At 58.5% G+C, this 17,502-nt stretch overlaps 1 protein-coding gene across 1 annotated transcript; it reads right to left on the reverse strand.

The window, feature by feature from the left end:
- Positions 1–7,392: 7,392 nt before the first annotated feature.
- On the reverse strand, positions 7,393–13,057 carry FGF8 (fibroblast growth factor 8). The gene is given in 7 exon segments (XM_021700023.1): positions 7,393–7,683; positions 8,548–8,654; positions 11,844–11,991; positions 12,244–12,275; positions 12,278–12,344; positions 12,886–12,922; positions 13,026–13,057. Coding segments are annotated over 7 exon segments (714 nt in total).
- Positions 13,058–17,502: the final 4,445 nt, after the last annotated feature.

A 17,502-nucleotide genomic window follows, 5' to 3' on the forward strand; every position in this document is an offset into this window, starting at 1 on the left:
TCTCCCCAGGACCCTCCCACCCTCCCTTCTACAAGGGAGGATCAGGCCTGGCTTAATGGAAGTGGCTGGAACTTGAACCCAAGGTGGGGAAGTCAGCCCAAACCCTCGGAAGCCAAAGACCCAGCATCCTACTGAGACGGCTCTCCTATCAGACCTGAGATCAGGCGGATCCTACATGGTGTATTACCCACAATGAATGTTTTATGAGTTTGTTCCTCATTACTGAGGGTTGCAGGAGGCAGGGAGGGGAGGGTGTCCAGAAAGCCCAGGGAGAGACTGGGCAGGACAATGAGGTGGGAGGGCGTGCAATGGCCCAGCATAGGTTGTGATGGGACAGGGGCATTTCTCTGTGAAGAAAGAGTTAGCAAGAGTTGGTGATGTTTGTCAAGTTGAAATGTTAAATGTCGCAGGTCCCCCTCAGAGCCCTGTGCCCTGGCTCCTCGAGGGCTTGCTATTCTGCCACTCCCAAGCCTCAGGCCCAGGCATTTTCTGTTCTCTGGGCTCGAGTGGGAGCTGCAAACCATGAAGAGCTCTGTCCAGGCTTCTCCTTACCTCCTCACAGCAGTGTCCAGTTTGGGCCCCTTGTTCTGAGTAGCTCCAACCAGGCCACAAGCCAGGGCCCAGCTGATTCTTCATGACTGGGGCCTTCATCGCCCACTGCAAAGCTACAGACATCGGTTGGCGTGGGCTAATGCCCTGACTCTCCCCTTCACCACGTCCTCCCTCCACCATCCACAACCTGGGAAGAAAGGGAGAAGAAATGCAGCTCCCAGACTGGTCCAGCAGCCTGAGCTCGTTTCCCAGAGAGAGGGGCTAAGGGGGGGTGACAGGGGGTGCCTGGGTGGCTCAGTCATTAAGCGTCTGCCTTCAGCTCAGGTCATGATCCCAGGGTCCTGGGATCGAGCCCCACATCGGGCTCCCTGCTCCACGGGAAGCCTGCTTCTCCCTCTCCCACTCCTCCTGCTTGTGTTCCCTCTCTCGCTGTCTCTCTCTCTGTCAAAAAAAAAAAAAAATCTTAAGGGTAGGTGACAGGCTGCAGGACTGAGCCGGAGCCCTTCTCAGCATCTGCCAGCCAGTAGGAGGGGGTCACGCATGAGGGTCAGCTCTGGGGCCTGCCCAGATGGACAGTGAGCTCTTGAGGGTCAGCAAGAGACCCAGATGGGGAAGCAGGGCAACCAAAAGGACCTTACTGGTCCAACCCTCCACAGTTCCATGGGACGTGGGCATCCCCCAGAGTCCCTGCCAGCTCCCCATCTGTCTCGCTACTTACTCCTCATCTCTCCTCCACTCTCTGGCTCTTAATTCGCCTTCACTCTCTCCTTTGAAGTCCCCTGGTTACTATGGACATCCAGGGGTAGGGAAGGAAGCAGAATTTGAGGTGGTTCTGGTATATCCATCCCACCAGGCCCTGCTTAGATGCTCATTTGTCCAAGTTTTGGAAACAGACATTGCAGCTTGAGGAAATTGGGGATGAGCCTGTGTTGGACAGCCCTGGATCTCCTTTTAGTAAGATTGTGCATGTCTGGATGGGCTCCAGGGGTCACCCATCCCAGGACCACCCTCAAGTCTCCTTGACCTTCAGGAATTTCAAGGCTGACCCAACCCTGGATACAGAGAACGCCCGACCTGCATGTCCATTCAACAGCCTCCCAGTCTCCTCTCATTTTATCAGTTGATTGCTCCCACCAACGTTTACTGAAAACCCACGACATGCCAGGCACTGGTTCAGGCACTAGATATGCATCAGTGAGCAAGTCAAGTCCCTGGTCTCCTGGGGGTGGGAGGGGGACAGACAGACCAAAAGCAAGCAAATAAGAAACAAGATAATATCAGATAGGGATAAAGATAATAAAGAAATAAAGCAGAGAGTTATAGCAGAGATCTACAGAATGAGCAGTCAGTCCTGCAAGTTCGAGAAGAACAGCATTGCAAGCAGAGGGAACATGTGCAAAGGCCCTGGGGCAGATGCCAGCCTGGTTTGAGAAGCTGGAAGGAGGTGTGACCCCAGTGGTTAAGTGGTTAAGCCCTAAGGTTAGATGGACAGCCGGGCCAGAGCAAGCCAGGGACCGTGTGGGCCACGGAAAGGAGTCTGAGTTCAATTCTAGATAAGGTGGGAATGAAAAGATGAGATTTGTGTTTTGTAAATTCTGACTACTGAGCACAGAAAGGATTGTTGGGGGATACGAGAGGAATCAGGGAGCACACTTAGGAGCTGTTGCCATAAAGCCAGACACGAGCTGATGACGGCTTAGAGCAGGGTGAGGGTGGTGGAGAAGTCAAAGAGTAAGTGGACTGGAGTTGAGTTAGGCTCTGGAGGTAAAGGCAGCACGATGAGAGGCCGGGAGAGGCTGAAAGAAGAGCCCAGGAGACTCCCAGGTCAAACCAACCCTACTTGTCGGCTACTTCCTTTTGGCCCTGGTGTTGGCTGCGGAGTAGGACACTGAAATCTTCGGGCCCAGAAATTGTTGTCTTAGTCCCATATCATCAGGATGCCACACTGTCTTGGTTTTCCTCCCACCTACCTCACGGGCCACACTTTCTCAGTCTCCTCCCCAGGCTCCCCCTCCGCCCTGACCTCTGCATGTTTGGAGTGTGCCAGGGCTCAGGCTTGGGGCTCCTCTCTTCTCTCGCTAGGCTCACTCCCGAGGGAACCCATTCCATCTCCTGCTTTAAAAATCACCTGTGCGCCAAATACTCCCAAAGCTGTATCTTCAACACTAGACCCCTCCCCGGAATTCCAGACTCATGCACAACTGCTCACTCACCGTCTCCCCTTGCATATTTCTTTAGTCAGCTGAGATGTAACGTATCCAAAACTAAACTCCTACTCTTCCCCTCAAAATCTGCCCCTTCTGGAATCTTCTTTGTGTCAGCAAATGACCCCTCCATCCTTTCAGTGGCTCAGGCCAAAACCCCTGGAGACCCCTCAACCCCTCTCTCTCACAGCCCATATTCAAATCCATCAGCAAATCTTGCCATCCCCACTTGTAAAAACTGCCCCAAATCCCAATCTCTTCTCACTGCCTCCAATCCGCTATTATCTCTAGCCTAGATTACTGCAATAACTTCGTAACTGGTCTCCCTTGCCCTCCCCGCCCCCCCAGCTGCCTGTTCTCCACATAGCAGCCAAAGTAATCTTGTTAAAACTTCATTCAGAGCATGTCACTCTACTGCTCAAAGACCCCCGATGGTCTGCCATCTCATTCAGAATCAAAACTAAAGTCTTTTCAGTGGCCCTATGTGATCTGCCCTCCACCACCACCCTTTCTATTTCTCTGGCCTCACCTCAGCCTCTAGCCTCCTCCACGCCCCTGCCCCCCAACACACCCCTATCCTCCCTTCTTTGCTTCAACCTCACTGGCCTCCTTCCTCTTCCCCTAAATGCAGAAAGCTTTGCATTTGCTCTTCCCTCCACCTGGATGGCCCCTCCCCAGATACCTGAAAGCCTCACCTTGGTCAGGTGCCTGCTTAAACATTAAGATTTGAGTGAGGCCTTCTCGGAGCACCCTATTTAAAATTGCTACAACCCTACCCTCCTTTTACACTCATTCCGTTCTCTGCACTTTTCCCAGTGTGGTTCTCAGTGTCTGCCATACTATATACCATTTGCTCTGCACCCCCCTCCCCCCCCATATGAGCTCCATAATGACAGGGCTTTTGTCTCATTTCCTGCTTGTCCCTCTACCCAGAATAGAGCCTGGCCCACGATAGGCACTCAATAAATATCAAATGAATGAATGGAATTAGGGAAAGACCTACAATCCTCAAGAGGCAGCCTTGGTCTGGAAATTAACACCTGATTTCTAGTACTAGCTAGAAATGTGTCTTCCGGGCGGGCCCTAGGCTGTCTAGCTATAGATGCTGAAGAACTCCTGAGGTCCTTCGCTGAAGCAGCATTCTAGAATGATGCTTGCGCACAGCCTCCCCTTCTGTCATTTGGCTAGGGTAGAAGGAAGGGTTGGACAGAACCTGGTGGAGTGAGAGGAGAGAGCCCTCACTCATTCTTTCTCATCAAGGCTTGGGTGGAGTCTTCGCTGGCCTTGAAATGGAAGACAAGGTTCTAGTTTGGAGTTGGCAGGGTTCTGGGAGGCCTGGGGGAAGGAGGAATGAGTGAGGGGGTCCAGCCCCACCCTCTGGTGGGGACGAGCGGAGGCCTGCTTCCTCCTCATGGCTGGTCTGTCCCAGTGAAGGTCTCATGGGCAGTACTGCTAGAAGAAAAGGAGGGAGGATCAGGATGAGGTAAGCACTGAAGAGAAGGCCTTCTGTGTGGGTCCCCTGGGCCTGCAGGCAGGTCCTCAGGGAGTCCTGGGAGGTCAAGCCTGCCACAGGCCTCAGGCGGCCCCCAGGACCCTCACAGCCAGCGCCCACGCTAGGGCAGAGCTGCAGACCTTTTGGCTGAGAAGAGTTCAGTCTTCCTCCCTTTTCTGGGCCTTGCCACGGCTCCCTGCTTGTTTTCCCCGAAATAAATGGACTGAGCATATTGGGCCGGCAATAACCCCTTGAAATCAGTTGTTATCACAGTTAACAACCAGTTTGGCTTCAGTTCAGGCTGTTAACTATCAAACCACTAAGTGCCGGTAATGATTGATTCTTGGCCAGTTGCAGCTTGAGTGGGCTGTAAAACCCCATTAGCGAGGGCTCTATGGAGGCGGCAAGGCGAAGATAAACAAGGTGGTGGGTGCTCTAGCCCAGCCTGGCCCCACCGCTCTGGGCTCTGCTCGCATGGGTCCCCGGCCCGGGGTCCTGCCAGAAGTCAGCCCTTCCCAAAGCCCTGGGCAGCCTCGAGGACCCCCACCTCCCAGCCACCTCTCCGCTGCCCCCAGCCACCACCACCAGGCATCTCCCTCCTCTCTGTAAGGCAGGTCTGGCTCTGCGGACAGCCCACCGCTTCTCCCTCACGGCCACCACGGCACAGTTCCATCCACCACGCCAGAGAACTCGAGTGTCCCTGGCCCCGGGGGGCTGCAGGAATGGCTTTGGCCTAGCCAGTGACCAGCCGCCGCTCCGTGGCCAGGATCACAGGCAGGGAGAGCCTGACATTCCACCCCCACCCCAGACTCCCTCCTACCCTATGGCTTCCCCCAGGAATTGCTCTCAAACAAATGAAATGTGGGCAATTACTGGGCTGGGGGCTGGACAGGCGGCCGTGCAGATGAAAGCGTTTCCTGGACGGTCTCTTCATTTGCATGGCATCAGAAGCTGCTCAGAAGGTGTGACTTTTCCCACAGTGAGACCCGAGCTCCTTGCACAATAAAGCCAGGCTGCTCACCCAGAATTAATTAAAGGGGGAGGGGAGGGGATGGAGCAGAGGAGGAGGCACTAAGAGCTGGGGGAGCTGGAACAGAGATGTCTAAAGCCCCTCCCCACATCCCTGGTGTCTATGCGCCTGGGAGACACCTCCTCTCTCCAGAGCCCCTCACCCCCATAGCAAGCCAGAGGAGGTGGCATGGCCAGAGCCCAGGGTATCCCCAGCCTCTCTCCTCCAAGGCTTCCCCTTGAGTCATGGAGCTCCTGGTCCACCTGGATGGCCTGACCCTGGAACCTGCGGCTTCAGCTCTGGGAGGCCCACGTGGTTAGGAAGCCTTGGGGTGCCCCCCACTCCAAGGAAGTGCCGAGGAACAGAGGCCCAGAGGGAAGAGGTTTCTGGATTGGCCCGGTAGCTGCGCTGTCAAAAGAAGGCAGCAGAAACGGCCCGAATGGGAGGCCTCAGTTATGAAGACGGGGCCAGCTCTGCCCTCAGGAGACCTGCTGCCTCTGGGCTTGGGCTGTCCCTCGATGTGCTGTGATGCCTGGCTCTCCAGTCCACATCCAAACATACAGCTCTCTGCCCACCACAGGCCAGCCCTTGTGCCCACACCGTGACCTGCTCCATCATCGCCCTAGCGCGGCCTGGGCTTCCTTCCTCCACAGCAGGTCCGTCTTGCGCCAGTCCTTCTGACCCCATGAGCTGTTGCTTCTCCTCCGGGGCCAGAGTCTGAGTCCTGCTCTCCACCCGTGAACTTCCCTCCTGGTCCCCTGCCCAGCTCCTCTCCCTCTGGGCACCATCTCTCCAGGGTCGGCAGCCTCTCCCAGGGCCATGGTCCCTGGTGCAGCACCTAAGCTCAGCAACTTCCGCTCACAGCTCTCTAACCAGAGCCTCAAAAGTCAGCACCGCTCCGTGTCTCAGTCACCAGCACCAGTCTTGGCAGTCTGCCCTCCAGCGTAACCCCACCTTGGGCCCTGGCAGCTGCTTTTCTTTCATCCGCTGGAGCCTGATACTCAGAAAGCACCAGCTCTGGCATCTCCAGCCTGCCCTCCACACAGATCTAGACACACACACAGAGGCACTTTTTAAAGACTCATTGAGGGGCGCTTGGGCAGCTCAGTCGGTTAAGCATCTGCCTTCGGCTCAGGCCATGATCCTGGGGTCCTGGGATCGAGTCCCACATCAGGCTCCTCACTCAGCAGGGGCCTGCTTCTCCCTCTCCCTCTGCCTGCCACTCCCCGCCCCCCCCCCGGACAAATAAATAAATAAAATATTAAAAAAATAAAAATAAAGATTCACTGAAACCATGAAAGCAGCTCTGGTCCGAGCAGAGCCCTCTTTTCTGCCCTAGAGGTGGCTAGGGGAAGTGTTGGCAATGACTCCCCCAAGGAGCGAGGAGGTCCTGGTCTGAGAGCTCCCAGGACCAGCTAAGAGCCTCTTATTGCCCCTTTCCCTGCTTCTGTCCCATCAGGAGAGCCCCTCCATAACAATGACAGGCACAGGTCCTAAGTCAGGCTGGAGGGAGGCTCCAGCGGGAACTGGTTAGGGTTAGGGCCGCCCCGGCAGCTGGGGAAGGGGGAGGGGCCGACCCCCACAGGACTTGCTCTCCAACACACATTTTTAATACGCAAGTTAAATAAATATTTCAGTCATTTAATAACAACTAATACACATCCACCCCCTCCCCACACCCAGCCTTAAAAAACCTGCTCTAAGTCCCCACCCTTTCCTCCCTGCCCCCGCCTGGGTGTCGGGGGAGTGGGCTCCCGGCTGCCCAGCCAGCTTGTCCTGCAGGCGCCGGGATCTCAGGAGCACCTCTGCTGGCCTGGAAAAGCCCCCCCGACCCGGAGGGAACCCCGCCAGAATCCCAGTCTAGGCCACTGCCGGCCTTCCCGAAAGTGAAGAAGACAGACACCACAGCCAAATGGAATACAAAAATAGAGCCTCTCTTTTGTTTAAAAAAACAAAACAAAACAACAACAACAACAACAACAAAAAAAAACCCAACGGCAAACAATTATCAAAGGCTAGAACCCGGGGCTCCCCCAGCTCCTCCCCAGCCTTCAGCAGCGCGGACCTCGGCTCCCGGAGTTTCTCTGTGCTCCCCCGCGAGCAGCGGCGCCGCGCGGCGGGGAGGGCGGCCGCGCCTACCGGGGCTCCGGGGCCCAAGTCCTCTGGCTGCCGCGCAGGCTGCGCGTGAAGGGCGGGTAGTTGAGGAACTCGAAGCGCAGGCTCTGCTCCGTGGTGTGGTGGCCGCGGGGCAGCCGCTTCATGAAGTGGACCTCGCGCTGGTGCTGCCGCGTCTTGGAGCCCTTGCGGGGCCGGCCCTTGCGTGTGAAGGCCATGTACCAGCCTTCGTACTTGGCGTTCTGCAGGGCCGTGTAGTTGTTCTCCAGCACGATCTCCGTGAACACGCAGTCCTTGCCCTTGCCGTTGCTCTGCAGGTAGTGGGGCCAGACGCGGGCGTTACTGGGCTCCGGCCCGAGCCGCACCCCCACCCCACCCCCACCCCAGCAGAGGCAGAGGGCAGGCGGCCCCAGACAGCAGGTGGGCACCCCAGCAGATGGCAGGGTGGGCACGAGCGACAGCCCCACCCCCGCCCGGGCACCCGCTCTCTAATCCCTCACAAGCCGCAGCCCACCCGGCAACTTCCTGTCCTCCCGGGCAGCAGTGACACATGGCTGTCTCCGGAGGGGCTGGGCCCCAACACAGAGGGCCAGAGAGGGGGCCCAGACCCTGCCTGCCCTGGCCTCCTGCCCACCAGTCTGGCCGAGCGGCTCGCACCCGTTTCCCCAGCTGCACCACACATCCCCCCCCCCCCCCCCCCCCCCCCGCCCCTCAGGACCCCAGGGGCCCCAGGGCAGCCACCCCATGGGGGAGGGGAGGCCTTCGGGGAGACACGGAGCCCAGGAAGCAGGGAGCTTGAGGCTGGAGAAGAGCCGTGACTAATGGGGCCATTTCAGAGCTCGGCTGAGGGGCTGGGCCTGCGGCTTACCGAACATTCCAAATGCTGGTACCATGTAATTGGACATAATAGCAAAGCAATTTGGCGATTTGTTAAAAAGATATATGGAATTTACCAACCCCCCCACCAGCCCCTTCCCTAGCCTTCCTTCTTCCTCCTTGGCCTTTATAGCTTTTCATCTCTCAAGCAGTTTCCTTCTCTCTCACCTCCCCAACCCCCACCCAGTCATTAGGTAACCCCAAGGTGGCCCTGTGTCTCTCTGGGATCCTGGAGGAGCTCTGCCAGCCCAGCCCCCTCCCCAGGCCCCAGGGACCCTCCATTCCTTCTGGGGCCTCACCTTGGCGATCAGCTTCCCCTTCTTATTCATGCAGATGTAGAGGCCAGTCTCAGCTCCTCGAACTCGAACACGGCTCCCAAAGGTATCTGTCTCCACAATGAGCTTTGCTGTCAGGGAAGGTGGGGGGATGGTTATTGGAAGCGCCCTGACCCCCACTGTACCACATCTGCACCCCAGCTGACCCTCAGACCTGTCACATCCCAGTAGCAACTGCTCCAAGAGCAGGTACCCAAGACGTGGGCTCCAGCCCCAGCCCAGCTGCCGATATGCTGTGCGACATTGGGAAAGATCACGTCCCCTTCCTGGGCCTCAGGCCCCTCACCTGGCGGTACACAGGGGGATGGACAAGATCATGAAGCACAAACTGGATTCTGCAGAGGAATCTTGGAGCCATCAAACTGAACAGACCCTCGTCTAAAACCGGACAGTACTGACTTCCATGTCAAGGCTTCATGACTAGAGTTCTACTCTCATCAGAAGATCTCTGGGAATCCTTCAAACTCAAAGCAGTATGTGCACATGCCTCACAGACCACTAGAAACTTCTGGGGTGCAGCAGTGACATGAGTTCTGAGGCGAAACCTAAAAGCACTCTCTCCCGTTTCTGACACCTCGGGTTCTAACTCACAGCCTTGGCCACCGCCCCTCCACCCCTGCTCTGACGGGCATGTGGACCACTCTCCCTACACACGCAGACTGAGCACAACCAGCTGCTTCCCCAGAACCTCAGACCCCAGCCAGGAGGCTTCTGCTCTTCTCCACGCTTCCCAGTCACCACTGTCCCCAGCCCCAGTGTCCAGAAAGCAATGACTCAAATAGTCTTTTCTCTCTCAACCCCCATCACAGCTGGGCTTCTCACCCCAGTGACCAAACACTTTCTGTGGGTGAGGAGGGGAGAAAATCAGGCATGCTTGCCTCTCAGTCTGGAAAGCTGATGAGACAGGGAGCTGAATTCTGTGTCTTCTTCCCCTGTGCCCTCCCCTCAGACAGCCAACTTGCCACAGAAGTCCTGGTCCCTGTCTTGTCCCTGTGTAATTCCTCCCTTTGAGGCTGTCCCCAAGAAGGGAATGAGGGCTGACTTAGCTGTTGGGAATAGGACAGGAGGGGCTGGGTCTCCTGTCCTCTCTACTCCTTTTCCCTCCTTGAGAAAGCAGTTCTGGAACTCCCAGAGCTGTCTCCCAGCCTGCACTAACAAGGCAGCGCCTTCTTTGTCCCCAAAATTAATGGGGGGGATGGGCACCAAGGTCAGCAAGGCAGCCCTCACTGCCCAGCCTGTGACTGCCCCCCACCCCTTCACATAAGCACAGAGCTGGGACCCAATGGCCAACTCTCCAGTCTGGCTCCAAGTCAGCCAGGGAAATGCAGCTGTCACCTCCCCTCCCACCCACCTCCTCTTGGACCCAGCCAGTCTGCTCATCCCTCTCCTGATCTGCCTTCCAGAGCAAGGAGTCACTGCTGCTAGGGCCAGGAGGGACACTGACGGGAGAAGGGGCGAGAGGATCCCACTCTGAGGATTCCGGCCAAATGGGGCAGACGGGGCTGGAACAATCCCTCTCTTCCTTCCTGGGACCCGCAGGGAAGCAACTCGGACCTCTCTGCTATTCTCCCCCAGACTCATACTGTCCCAGCTGCACACCCAACGCCTCTGCTCGTGGGCCCTCCAGCTCCCACTCCTGCCTGGCAGGCAGGGATCAGGGAACCTGGAAAGCTTCCTACACTTGTAAGGACAGAAGTGGGCATCAGACTTCTGAGGGCTGAAGATGAGCTCCGCCATGGCCAGCGTAGCCTCTTCTTCCCTCCCCAAAACCCAAGGATGCTGGACCATTTGCTCTAGTGGAGTAAACCCAGGAGGAGCTAAGCATTCGTTCCCTTTCCTTGGAAGCTGAGAAGGGCAGCAAGCAGCCAGTTTGGAGGGACAAAGGGACGGCAGGCTGGCCCTGCCAGCCCAGCGGGGGAGCTCGGCCACCGGGCAGGCCGCCCCCCACCCTCTCCACTGAGAGCCCCCACTCCCCTTCCTGGATGGAGCTGGGGAGCTGGGGCTGCAGTTTGCGGCGGCTTTCCCGAACGGCCTTTTGGAAAGCTTAACATTTTCAAACCTATTCTTCCACCCCAGTGACAGATTTATCCCGGGAAAATTATGTCTCCTTCTCCAGCTTTGAAGGGAAGTCAGCTACGTCGATGCAGAAAAAATGCAGTGAGACATACTCGATCCCCCAAACTGGCTCGCGAAGAGGAGAAAGTATTCAGGAAATGTTAAAAAAGGTGAAAGTAAGAAGAGTTTTAATCGCTCTGCCAGACGCGGGGGTCTCTCCAGAGATTCATAGAGAACAATCTTGAACCTCTTTTTTAACATTTACAGACTTGCAACTCCTTTCAAACTCCACATCTGAAAAAAGGCTCGTTCTTTTTCTGTTTTATATCATTCTTCATTTTTCTTCTTAGCTCTTAAAATGCCTCACCTTTTTATTACATTTTAATAGAGTCTTCCCCTCTCCTTTCATGCTTGTTTAACTTGGTCATTATTTAAAGGTTTTTAAACTCACAATAATCGCTCTCTAAAAACAACACCAGCCGCCCAGAGGGCTTGCTTTTCTCTTGGTACGTCCAGGACTCTGGAAATTGGCCTGGTTTCAAGGCAGGAATATTGAATGTTTTAGAAATCAATCAGTCCTCAGCCTCTCTGCCCTGCAGTAGCTCCCTGGACTCACCACCCCATGAGGAGTCAGGAGCCCGGTTCCGACCACCACCTGGGTTCCTGGGTCAGTGGAGTGGAAAGGGCCCCTTCCCAAGCCCAGTGCCTATGTGCAGTTGGCCCTTCTGATCAAAATATTCAAAGGTTTGTGGCACCCCCTGTACAAGCTGGAAGGGCTGGGGGTGGGGTGGGGATTTTTCTCCCTTCTCTTTCCCAACTCTCCTTTTCTGGACCCTGGTGACATATCCTCTTTCAAGCGCTTCCCTTAAACCTGTGGCCCCTCCCGCAGAATCCTCTGTCTCCACCTGCACCTGGGGAGGGGTGTGTGAATGGTGGAGGTGGAAAGGGAGACTCCTGGATTCATTCATTTGCTGGGCAGGGAAGGGGTACCTGTGGGCCAAGTACTCCCCAGGGTCCCCTTCCTAGCCCTCTCTTCTCCATCTGACCCCCAAGATGCTTTTTTGCCTTAACTCCTTCCCTCTGAGCTGGAGAGGCCTCTGGCCAGCACAGATGGGGCGGGCGGGTCCGGGCAGGGCAGGCCAGCCAGGGGAAGGAGGGCATGTTCTACAGTCTACCTTCACCCTGCCCGGTGCAGCTCGCCTTACCGAAGGGGTCCCCGTCTTCTGCCATGGCGTTGATGCGCTTGTTGGCCAGGACCTGCACGTGCTTCCCGCTGGTGCGGCTGTAGAGCTGGTAGGTCCGGATGAGGCGGCGGCTGAGCTGATCCGTCACCAGGCTCTGCTCCCTCACATGCTGTGTAAAATTAGGTGAGGACTGAACAGTTACCTTTAGGAAATTGAAAAATACACAACACGCCATTATAATGCTACTCTGCCCAGGGGCCCGAGTGGCCCCCATCGCCCTGCACGCGCCTCCACTACCCCAGGCCGCCGGCAGGGGCTGGGTGGTCCCCCACAACATGCCAGCTCGGGCCACAACACCCAACCCAGGAAAGTCGGGCAGACCCAGCCTAGCAAGGATGATCCCGGAACGATCTGGACCTACCTGTTGGGAAACACCCTGGGACTCCTGGCCAGGATCAGGGAAGCAAGCTCCCTGCCCAGCGCCGCCGCCCCCCCCCAACCCCCACGCACCACCACGCCTTCCTAGAAAAGCAGGGCGCTTGTAAGTAGGGAGACAGCGCTGCCCGACCCCTGACATTTATAAAGACAAATTTACGGAGCAAATGTTGAGAGCGCAGAGAGCCTAGGCACCTGATCTTTCCGCCAGACCCGCCACAAGTCTCCCCAGAGAGCCGCGGAGAGAGTCCCTGCGGCGGTCACCGGGACTTCTGACAACGAACGCTCCCAGGCCCCAGCTCCCCCCTTCCTCGGCAGCCAGGTGTGGCTGCCCCTCGAGCTCCCTATCCACCCCAGGTTAGGGGTGGCTAGGATGCGCGGGAGACAGCGCTGGAGTCCGAAACCTTGGGTTCGAGCCTCGCCGCACACCAGCTGTGTGACCTTAGGCGGGGCGCTCCCTCTCTGTTCCCTAGCTCCCTCCTAGGGCAAGTGCGGGGCTGGAATCCTAAGGTTCCTTCCAGCCCTGCCGCGCTGGCCGCAGGGTCGGTCCTCGGGCCCCTGCCCGACCTTGCCAACCGGCGGCCCCCGCCGGCCCGCCCGGGCCCCGCCGCCGCGCAGTGCGCCTTACCTGGGCTTGGAGGCAGAGAACCAGCAAGTGCAACAGCCTGTGGGAGACAAAAGCGGGCGGGAGAGAGAGGGCGCGGGGTGAGCGGAGAGGGCGCGGCGGCGCGGGCCCGGCGGGGACGCGGGGGCTGCGGCCGTACTCACAGGCAGCTCAGCGCCGAGCGGGGGCTGCCCATGGCGCGCGGCCCGGGGAGCACCGAGAACCCCGGCGGGATCGCGCCGGCCCGCGGGCGGCCGCGACGCACGAGCCGAGGGCGGCGGCGGCCGAGGAAGGCTGGAGCGCGGGAGGCGGGCGGCGGTCCGGACGCGGCTCCGCGGGTCCCGTGGAATGTCTAGCTCGCCGCGCCGCGCGGTGCCGACTGGCTCTGCGCCGCTGCCGGAGCCGGTGGCCGCTGGCTGCTCAGGAGCCGGAGCGGGCGGGAGGGTAACGGGCCAGCAGGGTGGGTGGGTAGGTGGGAAGGGAGGGGGCGGGGTAGGGGCGGGGGGCGCCGCACCGGGCGCGAGGGGGGAGCGCGGGGCGGGCGGCCGGAGCCCGCAGCCCCCGGCTGGGAGCTGGGGCCCGGACGCAGCCCGGGGCGGGGGCGGGGCGGACCGGGGCGGGGCGGCCGGCGGGTCTGGGATTGGGGGTCTGGGCTAGGGGAGGGGTCTGAGGACCGCGGGAGGGGCGGGGGGGGGCCGGTGGGGACGCCGCCCCCCCATCCCGGGGCTGACCCCTTGCGCGCTCTAGGGGTCTGGACCCGCGGGGAGGGGGGGTGGGGGGGCGCCTCGGGCTTGGGCTTCTTGGACCGCGGGTGCGCCGGAGTCGGAAGGTGCCAAGTCTCCACCGTGGGGCCGGGTCCGCTTATGCCTCAGACTAGGCGGCGGGTCTCTGAGCCACCTACTGTGTGCTTCGGCCCTGTGTGTCCCCTGGAAGTGGCCGCTGACGCGGGAGGGAATGGCTGTGCGCTCCCTGCGACGGGGACCCGAACCCCCACCCCCGCCTTTGTGCTGAGTAACCCTTGCTGCGGGTCTCTTCTGTCTCGCCCCGTCTCCAAAAAGACCCTGAGAGCGAGGAATGTCCCCTCCCTTACTATCACCTTCACTCCTGCGTCCGTCCCCCACACACTAACCTGAAGCTTGAGAGGCACCATGAGCCACCCTTGTGGGTCCCTGGCAGGACCTATAGTCGCTGCCGCCCTCCCAGAGCAGCAGGCGGAGGGGGCAAAAATAACGACTGTGAGCTGCTTTTCCTGGAGAAGAGACTCAGATCCAGGCCGCCTTGCCTTTCCCTCTCTGAGCCTCAGTATTTGTGCACTGAGGCATTTACACACCTACTGGACTAGACGTGGACTGGTGCTTTGTGTCAAGCATGGGAGGGGGGTGTCCCTGAAGGAAGTAGTGTCCAAGCCTCTCCCAGCCCCTCATTGCTTCCCCCCAGAGGCTTCTGGAAACCCTGAGCCATGGGTGCTTCTTTGGCAGCAGCTTGGGTGGGCAGAGACGCCCTGGGACTGACATTTCTGAGGAGCAGCTTGAGCCACTGATGCCCTACCCAGCTGCTGCATCCACCCACGACCTCCCCTGCCCCACTGGCACCCCATGTCCTTGGGGGTTGGACTGGAGGGGTTGGGGTGGTCCTGGGAAGCTATTAGGCCAGGGGCAGTAGGCAGGTCCTTGCCCAGCAGTACAATCAAGTTCTGCCTACCTTCCCTCTCTCCGTGCTTCACCTGTCCCGATGCCCCACCTGTTCCTACTCCCAACCATAATGCTAACACTGAGCAATGCATAGATGGGAGAACAGTCAGAGGACTTGTCTCAAGACCTCATCCCTCCTCAGAGAAGGAGACTCCCTGAGCCTTCCTGTCCCGTGTCCCCCCACCCCCCGCTCCAGGAGTCTGTTCACTCTTCTGGCTCTTGCACACACAGACCTCCAGGCAAGGACCACGTCTTTTAGATCGGAACTTGCAGCTCATGGCACTGGCCTGGGCAGGGTTGTTCTGCAGTTGGCATTTGATGAATGAACAATGAAGAAACTGGCTGAGACTTTAGACCTCAGCCCAGGAGTGGCTTCCCCAGGAAGACTTGCCTTCGGATAATAATCATAAGCACCACTATTTATTGAGCACTCATATTTGCTAAAGGCTGGACTTGCACTGTCTCCTCTCAACCCCACTAAGAGGTGAGCCCATTAGAAGGGAGACAGGTGAGGTGGGCTCTGGTGCCCACAGCCCAAACCAGCTCTTTTCCTTACTGTCCTCTGTCTTAGAGGCCTGCAGGCTGCTTGCCGAGTCTCCACCCCCCAGCTGTACTGCTGCAATCAGGCAGGATGCTCACCATCTTAAACGCATGCCCTGCACATAGTAGGCCCCTGAAAATGTTTATTTGTGTGCATGAATGAATGAGTGGAGAGATGGAGAGCAGAGGGTGGGAAGGGCCTTCTCCCCACTGGGGACTCAGCCCTCTGAAAATAGTCTGATGAGAACAGCGTGGAGCAGGACCCAGGCCGGAGTCAGGGCAGTCTAGCCCATGCTCAGCGTGCATAGTCTTGGAGCCACAACTGGAGTCACTCTGGGCACCAGCCCTTCCCTGGGGTGGGGATGGAGGCCAGACAGCATCTGACTCAGGTCCAACCCTGGTTCTGGAGCTCCCACAACCCTGGTTCTGAAGTCCCTGAGCTGAGCCTCAATGATCTTAACCCACTCCCCAGGAGAGATGGGCGTCCTGGGACCTAAAAGTGTGGAGGTCAAGGTTTTAGTATACACTTTAACCTCTATCAAGGGGCCTTTCTATAGGACAGAATTCCTTTACATTTTGAGAACTTCCCCCGAAATGAACCCTCATCAGTTTTAGAGATTCTTCTCATCTCCCCAAAAGTCTATGTCTTGTGGTGGGGGTGTGGGGGGAGGGGGGAGGGAGCAGATGGGGACACCCTCACGTAGGGCGCCGGCACCGCCCCGGCACGCCCGGTGAGTGACAGATGCAAATATTCCGTCGGGGCCCCAGCAAGCCACTCTCTCCCTCCCTCGCTTGCTCCCTTCCCGGCCAGCTCGCTCCTTCCTTTATCTTATCAAAGCCCCGTAATTACAATTGCTATTTTGTTTCCTCGAATCTGCAATCAGAGCTCCCCAGCCCTGATGAGGGAGCGCCTGTCAACCTGATCGCTGAGTGACAGCCCGGCCACCTTTCCCGGCCGCCCCCACACTCCGCAAACACACGCACACACACACACCCACCCACACCCTCACCCTCGCCCTCGCCTCCTGCAAACACAAACACACACTCCTCGCCAACACAAACAGCCCCTCTCCGCAAACACGCCCTCGCAGGGACCCAAACACACACCTTCAGCCTCTTTCCGAACGCATCCCTCGCCCCCGGCCCACCCTGGGCCCCTCACATCCACACCAGCCGGCGCGGGGCCGCCCGGACTGCCGAGAGCTCCCCTGCGCGCCTCCGGCGCCTGGCGTTCAAAGCGCCGCCGACTCTCCACCGACTGTTCAAATGCAAATCGCCGAGACTACGTTAAGCACTTGGGGCCGCTGCCTGGGAGTCGTCTCCCTCGCCCCCCGAATACAGGCCTGCCCGTCCTCCAGCAGTCTGCAAACCCCGGCGGACGCCTTCATCCCTCAGTGCTCCCGGCCAAAGCGAATTGGCAGTGCTCCTACTGTGCGCTGAGCCGACGGAACGGGCACCGAGAGGCGGGGCGGAGAGGGAGAAAAAACAGTTCCCAGCTCTGTCGGCCGGGCGCCCCTTCGGGCCGGGAAAGTCCTGCAAGAAGGGGAAGATGTGGATTGGGCCCCTACTGCGGGCAGGAGCGCGCTCGGCGCCTGCCTGGGTCGCGGGGAGAGCCACCCAGCAAACAGTCAAGGCTTACAATGAGCGCTCAGCGGCTTCGCAGGGGGTAAATGTCCGAGCTGGGCCACGCACAGGGCGTAGATGGGTGGGTTGGGGAGGCTTCCCCCAGCGATGACTTTCGCGGCACTCAGCCAGTCTCCCGCGCCCCCAACCAAGCACGTGCCGAGGCCTCTGGAGGTTATGGGTGAGAGGAAGAAGAGAAGGGCTCTAACAAGAGCTCTTCTAGCGAACGAATCAATCAATCAATCAATCAAAGAACCAATAGAGTCAGCCTCAGTGACTTACTCCTCGCTTTCAGCCTGAACTTCGGCCCCCCAGGCCACTCACGGGCGAGATCACTCACGTAGCCCCCCTGCAAGGCGGCGTGGGGAGCCCACGGCCAAAGGCGGTTTCAATCTCGCCCACCAGAGGGCGCTAGCTGCAATTCCCCCTCCCTCGGGACCCCTGCCACAGGAAGGTGAACGGTCTGCAGCCTGGTCGGCCCACCACGCTCGTTCCGATGGAAGCACTTCAGCAAAGCCCTCCTGGAGAGGAGAAAGGGGCCTGCGACCCCGATCACTGCAACACAGAGAGATATCACCTTCCTTTATCCTCAACTTGAGAGAAAAGGGAAGTTAGAGCTCCTCACCACGGGGAGGGGGAACCTACTCCAGGGATGTGTGTTGAAGTGGGAATGCTTTTCCGTGTTGTGGGACACTCCCCAAAGTTTACCTTACCTGCCCCAATACCAGCCTCTTCGGGTTTACCTAGGGACCCCTCCCACTTGTTCACTCATTTGCCCAGCAGCCAG

The sequence above is a fragment of the Neomonachus schauinslandi genome, chromosome 6 (genome assembly GCF_002201575.2).
Source record: "Neomonachus schauinslandi chromosome 6, ASM220157v2, whole genome shotgun sequence".
Taxonomy (NCBI): domain Eukaryota; kingdom Metazoa; phylum Chordata; class Mammalia; order Carnivora; family Phocidae; genus Neomonachus; species Neomonachus schauinslandi.